General features: G+C 62.4%; 2 protein-coding genes across 2 annotated transcripts in view; both read left to right on the top strand.

Moving 5' to 3' along the window:
* The first annotated feature begins 18 nt into the window (after window positions 1-18).
* On the top strand, window positions 19-5,206 carry Lynx1 (Ly6/neurotoxin 1). Its single transcript, XM_015486540.2, has 4 exons — window positions 19-68; window positions 889-1,059; window positions 1,252-1,353; window positions 1,515-5,206. Exons 2-4 carry the CDS (start codon window positions 1,008-1,010, stop codon window positions 1,709-1,711), a joined length of 351 nt encoding a protein of 116 aa, XP_015342026.1. The 5' UTR covers window positions 19-68; window positions 889-1,007; the 3' UTR covers window positions 1,712-5,206.
* Window positions 5,207-6,028: 822 nt separating this feature from the next.
* Window positions 6,029-6,486, top strand: part of Slurp2 (secreted LY6/PLAUR domain containing 2) — a 3,874-nt gene continuing 3,416 nt past the window's right edge. The window contains exon 1 of the mRNA XM_015486542.2: window positions 6,029-6,439. Within this exon, the coding sequence (XP_015342028.1) occupies window positions 6,388-6,439 (52 nt within the window). The 5' untranslated portion in view covers window positions 6,029-6,387. The remainder of the gene's footprint in view (window positions 6,440-6,486) is intronic.

Below are 6,486 nucleotides of genomic sequence, written 5' to 3'. Positions count from 1 at the left end.
GAGGCCGCGGGTGAGTTCCTGGCGCGGCGGGGTCTCGAGCTGTTGAAGGTCACTGTCTTGGTCACCAGGTACCGCACCCGTCTGGAGCCCTCCCTTGGTTGTGCCGCAGTCTTTGGGGCGGGGCTCTCCGAGAGGGGGCGGGAAGCTCCGGAGCCGCAGGCTCTGGGAAACGGGTCGGGAAAGACGGGAGTGTCTTCCAGGGAGTCTGATTTAGTCCCTGGGGGCAGGGTCGGCCCTTGTATGCGGCGGGGAGAAACAGTCCTGGTCCAGATCCCCGCTTCCCGGCCAAATCCCTTCCCAGACACGGGCCCTCTCCGCCCCAATCACCCGGACTGGGAGTTCTTCCTCCCGCCCTCCCTAGGCCTGTCAAGTGCATCTCCCTGGGTTGTGGTCAGAGCTCATCGCGACCCGGGGCTCCTGCGGTGCTGAGGACTCAGACCTGAGAGCCCAAGCAGGCTCCTGAGGCCTTCCTGGGAGACGGAACACAGGGTCGCCCAGGGGCAAAGTGGAGGGAGACTAGTGAGAAGAGACGCTCCTGGGGCGCAGTCCTGCCCTGCCCTGCCTGCTGGGCCCAGGGCCCTAAGGGGAGGGAGCTGGGTACCAGGCTTCCGTCGCCTTCCGCAGGGCAGCTCCTGTCCAGGGTACAGGTCTTCAGGGCCCTCCAGCCTCCCCTACTCTTCTCTAGCCCTGCCCCTCATCCTCCAGGCTGTGCCTCAGTCTTGGACTTGGTCAGTGCTGGTCTCTGGTTGGAATGCGCTGTCTCTGCTGCCTCTAATCGCAAGTGTCCAGAAACCCTGTCCTAATAGATATCTATTGAGTTGGGTGACTCCTTTGCCCACCACATGCCTGCCCAGCACTGACCACCTGTCTTTGTCACCAATTATGCAGCCTGCCTCCCTCCTCTAGGCCTGGAGCTCTGGGAGGGCAGGGGCTGTCCCCGTCCTGAGCTGGACCTGAGACTGGTGCTGCTCACCTCCCCACCACCACACTGTCGCTGCCCTCCAGTCATGGCGCCCCTGCTCGTGCTGTTCCTGGCCGCCCTGGTGGGCCTGCCTCTAGGTAAGGTAGCCAAGGCCAGAGGGGTGCAAGACCCATGTTTGGGGGAAGCAGGCTGGAAGTGGAGAGGCTGGCTACAATTCCCAGTGACCACCTTTCCTTTCCTTCCAGTTGTCCCGCGGTGGGGAGGGATTGGGCTGGGCAGTGGGTGGGGCTTCTCCCAGTTCTGTGACCACCCCCTCATCCTGACCCAAGCCCAGGCTCTGGACTGCCATGTGTGCGCCTACAATGGAGACAATTGCTTCAACCCCATGCGCTGCCCGGCCATGGTCACCTACTGCATGACTACACGTACCTGTGAGTCTGGCGGACCCTGGTCCCTGCCCCAGAGCATTGGGGTACAGGAGGGAGGGTCCTTCCTGGGAGTTCCTGCTGAGGGTCTGCTTAATGGCCCTGCATGCCGGGATTGAGCCAGGCAGAGTCCCTCCCCTCTCAGGAAGGCCTTCTTGCCTCTTCAGACTACACCCCGTACAAGATGAAGGTCAGCAAGTCCTGCGTGCCCAGATGCTTTGAGACTGTGTATGATGGCTACTCCAAGCACGCGTCCACCACCTCCTGCTGCCAGTACGACCTCTGTAATGGTGCTGGCTTGGCTGCCCCAGGGACCCTGGCCCTGGCCCCCCTTCTCCTGGCCACCCTCTGGGCCCTGCTCTAAAGCCCTGGTTCCCCGGCAGACCCACTCGAGGACAGAGCTCTCAGGAGACAGCTGCACGCTCTCACATGGTGTCCCCACCTGACATTCTGCCTCCCAAGACCCCCTCAGCCACACCCGGACACAGAGCTGTCTGCAGAGGGACTCCTGGCCTCCCACCGCCCACAAGGCCTCACTCTGAGGCCACGGGCTTTCATTTTTAAACAGCTGCTGTGTGGGACTGGGCCTCCCAAGGGTGCCTGGCCTTGGTGGGCAGGCTGGGCCCTGCCTGGGTCCAGGGACAGAGATCTGGGAAAGTGCTGTTTATGGGGAGGTCCATCAGCGGAGAAGCACTGATTTGATGGGAGTAGCGCCAGCCCCACCCTGTGTGCAGCAGCTGGTGGGTGTGCTGGAGCGGGAGGGAGACAGGAACCCACTGTGGGGCAGGCAAACCCAGCAGGACCTCCCTGCATCCTACTGAGGCCAGCTGCTGCCCAGGGCATGTGAGGTGGAACTCTCATTGTCAGCTGTCACAGGAACTGTGCCTGGCCTGGTGTCTGAGTGGCCCTCAGCATAGGAGGGGTCGCCCTGCCTCGACAGACCCAAGGAGAGATTTGTGCCCTCCTGATCAGCCAGACCTCTAGCTTTCCCATCCCCACCCCCACCTGGGTGCTGGACAAGCTTAATCAGCCCAAGACTGGCAGGACTTGGAGTGGGCAGGCCAAGCTATATTTGGTCTAGCCTGCACTGACCAGGGCCAGGGCTATTCTGGGCAGGGCAGGGCAGATAGGCCACCAGGCCTGGTCCTCAGCCCAGTGGCCCTGGTAGAGAAAGAAATGTGCCCACAAATCAGGCAGCCTTGGGGAACAGGAGGACCCAAGGGACAGTGAAGTGTGACAACAGGAGTGGGATCCGAGGCTGCCTCCTGGGTCCTGCAGGCCCCTCTGCCCTGCTGATTGTTCTAGATCTCAACAGAAGGGAAGGAGTACCCAGGGAGGCCCCCAGGGCTGCACCCTCTGCCTGAGAGCCCTTGACCCCAGGAGCTCCACCCAGCCCAGAGCTGGGAGGCTGGGTCTGCCCAACACCTGCCATTCAAATGTAGAGGGCCTGGGGAGCATCTGTCCTTTCCAGTGAGACCAGATGGGGCTGGATCCTCTTCCCTGACCAGTGCCCCAGACCAGTGCTGGCTGACGAGACCCCGAAGCTGATCCAGCCCAGGTGGGCAGGATGGTGGCCAATGTTCATGTGTAGCATTATCCCTGGCTCCAAAGCATGGTCCTCATGGGGGAGGCCTGCTGGACGCTGCATTCTGAGACCTTTGCTTGTGACTACGCCTCCAGGGGTGTTCAGGAGATGAGGACTTCCATCCTGGGGCTCCTCTCCCCAGCCTTATGCTGGGGCTGGGGGGTGGATTTTCCCACCTCCGTTAGCTTCTCTGGAGACAGGTAGCTGGATGGGGAAGTGGAGTCCCACTGAGGGCTCGCCAGTTCCTCAGGGAGGACAGTGTGGACCTCTTGCAGAGGTGACTCTGGTGGGAAGGGGCCCAGGGGTAAGAGCACATTGACTTCCCAGAGAGAGAAAGGAGTAGCACACACAGGGGGCAGGCCTGGACACACACTGTGGGGCCAGTGCCAAGCCCAAGAGACCACCCTGGCTCCAACTGACATCTCCTTCCCCCAAGGCCCTCTTTGCAGGCTGGCAGAAAGCCAGGTACTGACCTGAGCTCCCACTGGACCCCCACCAGCAGGCAGCCAGCCTCAAGACAGTAGTGACCAGTGCAGGTCTCAAAGTACTGGCTGGGGGCAAGGGACAGGTGTGGGCCCTGACTCCATAGGAATGGCCCAGGAAGCTGTCACTACCCCACTTGTGCAAGTCCATTGTCCCCAGTCAGATGGCATCCTGTGACAGAGCTGTGTGGGGCCCCAGGCTGGTCCTTCCTTTGCTCTCTGTAGCTCCCCAGGGTGGCTGGAATGCTGCAGGGGCAGCTGCTCAGACCTGCCTCCTACATCTATCTGTCCATGTCTCCCCCCCTGACCTGCCCCAGCCCAGTGACCACACTGCCCCCAACCCCAGTACTGTGCTGCCCGTGCTACCTCCACAGCCAGGGGTCCTGCCTGCCTGGCCTGTCCCTGGGACCTACTACAGAGCATGTGGAAGGTGTCCTGCTGGGCCAAGGCTGGCCGAGGGAAGTGACGGCTTGCATACTGGGGAATTGGGACAGCAGTGCTGGGGGTTGGCCTGTCCTGATCCTGTCCACTCCCACTGCAGCTGGCTCTGAGCACTCCATGGCAGCCTGCAAGGCAGGAGCCACAGCCATGCCCCAACAGGCGAGGAGACTGAGGCCCAGAGAGGGGAAGCCATTAGTTGCCCCAAGGCCAGCTGGCCTCCCACAGGCCCACAGCCCAGCCACCTTGCAGGTTCTTCCCCCACAGGCTGCTCCTCCAGGCCTGGGAGTGGGTGGAGTGCTTAGAACCTTCAGAGTCTTGCCATGTTATGTAAGAACCTAGGAGCAGGAAAGCTTGGAAGGGAAAATTGGAACCATAGGTTTGAGAAGCCACAGGCCAGTCGGATCCAGTCCTGCAACCGGCTGTGAAGGGGAAGGCGGTGAACAGGCAGAGGAGGGCAGAGGGGCACTGGGCACCAAGGGCTGGCCCTCCTGCCTGCGTCTGGGCTCAGGTCTGCAGGCCAGACAGTGGATGTCCCTGCTCTGGGAGAAATAAGAGCCCCTCCAATGTGGGTGAGTGCTCAGGGCTATTCGCTGCTGCTCTCTGTGGAGTCCCAGCCTCGAGACAGGCTTCGGTTGACACTGTGGTGCCAAGAGTGTTGTGTGTTCTCCGTGGCCCTGTCTAGCTGCCTAGACCCCCTGTCTAGCTGCAGCTCTGGCCACCGCCTGCAGGCCAGGCCTGCACCAGCAGCAAAAGGCATGCTCGGCAGCTGTGGGCCTGGTCTGGCCCTGTCACAGCGAGGCTGTGAGGTGGAACTGTGGCAGGCCAGGCCCTGCCGTGACATCTGGACTCTCCCCAGGAACTGGAGGTGGGAAGGGAGGCGACTGGCAGCTGCACCTCCCAGCTTCCTCTCAGTGCCTGTCACAGGGCATGTGTGTTCTCAACCCCAACTCTGAAGACACAGAAATAGAGGGTCCCCTTTCCTCGCCACTCCATCCCTTCCCTAGCACACTTTGTGGGTCCCAGAACTCTGGGCTTCTCAGCAGAGCTCCAAACCTCAGCCCTCTCATTGACAAGACGGCCGTGGGTGTAAGTTTCCAGCCTGGGGCCTGGACACCAGGGGCCCCAGATGGGTGATGCCCTTCCATCCTAACTCCCTAGGGTCCAGGAGCTTCCTGGGGCCATGTGCCTGCCAGCAGCTAACGTTAACCCTAAGTCCCAACTCGCACCTGGCCAGGATGTGAAATGCCACCCCTGTGCCACAGGTGCCCCCTTACTTAGCACACATACCCAGCCCCCAGGAGAGGTCCTGTCAGTGTCCCCTGTGGAAGGCATGAATAAATGGACAGATGCATGTGTCTGCCCCTCTCTCCCTCCGACAAGGTGGCCTGAGCCCAGCCTCGCCTATCCAGTCTGCTTGGTGGGGTCTCCTGGCCGGGGTGGTCCTGCCTCTGTCTACCCCAGCCCTTCCATCTCCAGTTTTCCTTCATCTCCTCCAGGCCTGATCTGACTGGGATCAACCCAGGCACGGGGTCGGGGGCAAGAAGTTTCCTGGGGCTCCCTGGGAATCACCCCCAGTTCCATGAGAGAGAGACAGACCCACCAGCTCTGAGGAGCCACAAGCCCTGGGGAAGGCCGAGGGCCTGGGAGCTCAGGACCTGCTCTATTTCCCCGTCCCTCTTCTGTTCCTGACCTATTTCCCCACCTCCCCCTAGGAGGAGGGGCTGAATCTCAGAATCTCCCTCCTCTGGGCCCCACCTCCCCAGCCTAGGAAGGCCACCAGACAGGAGTAGACCAAAGCCACTGGGCAGCCAAAGCAGACAGCAGGGTGCCGGTCAGCAGGGTCAACTCCCTCTGATAGCCCCCAGCACCCCCTGTCCCCACTGGCTTTTGGTAGAAAGGCCCCTTCCTTGCAGTGTGACTCTTCTGGCTCCTACCCCATCTTGGGGTCCCCTGAACACCCAGGGCCTTCTGCCCCACCCACCCCCGGGGGGGGGGGGGCTCGCTCGCGGTCCAGCCCTGTACCGCACAGCGCCGGCCTTGCCTGGAGCTGCTCACTGCTTCCCGGAGACAGACCCATGACAGGCTTCCTTGGCTTTCCTCGGTCCCTGGGACGTCGGACAGGTCTGCAGGCCCATCTGGCACCAGCCGCCCTCTAGGTGGGTGCTGAGGGAGGTTCTGGCTTCCAGCCAGCCCTCAGTTTCAGCTGCACTTCATGGCGCAAGGGGTGGGCTGGCCGCCTGTGCCAGACCCGGGGAGAGCGCCCATCCCACGCCAGCCCCTGCCACAGCCTCGGTCCTGACAGCAGTGGACAGGGAAGCAGGCTCAGGGCTCCGACCAGGCTCACTAGAGGACAGTCCATGGCACCTCTGGGGCAGCCTGCTTCCACCACCGCCTGGGCCAGCCCAGCTCCTGGCTGAGCTGGATGCTGGGTGACTCAGAGCTGGGAGCCAGTGGCCGGGAGGCAAGGCGGGGTGGGAGCAGTCAGGTATAAGGGCACGCCAGGGCGCCAGGCCTCCCCTTCACCAGGAGAACATGCGGCTCCACTTCTGGCTCCTGCTGGCTGTGGTCTTGGGCCTGGAGCTGGGTGAGTCTGGGGGTCAGCCCACCCCCACCCCTCCTCCCCTCCCACAC

This window comes from Marmota marmota, unplaced genomic scaffold (genome assembly GCF_001458135.2).
Source record: "Marmota marmota marmota unplaced genomic scaffold, marMar, whole genome shotgun sequence".
NCBI classification, from domain to species: Eukaryota; Metazoa; Chordata; class Mammalia; order Rodentia; family Sciuridae; genus Marmota; species Marmota marmota.
The sequence above is the reverse complement of the archived record's forward strand: the minus strand, read 5'-3'. Positions and strand labels throughout refer to the sequence as shown.

What these genes read in the sequence shown, in the direction of transcription:
- Lynx1 (XM_015486540.2), top strand. Translation starts at nt 1,008, where the DNA reads ATGGCGCCCCTGCTCGTGCTGTTCCTGGCCGCCCTGGTGGGCCTGCCT. An exon ending in CCTGGTGGGCCTGCCTCTAG is followed by an intron (nt 1,060 to 1,251) that starts GTAAGGTAGCCA and finishes TCCTGACCCAAG; the next exon opens with CCCAGGCTCTGGACTGCCAT. An exon ending in CTGCATGACTACACGTACCT is followed by an intron (nt 1,354 to 1,514) that starts GTGAGTCTGGCG and finishes TTGCCTCTTCAG; the next exon opens with ACTACACCCCGTACAAGATG.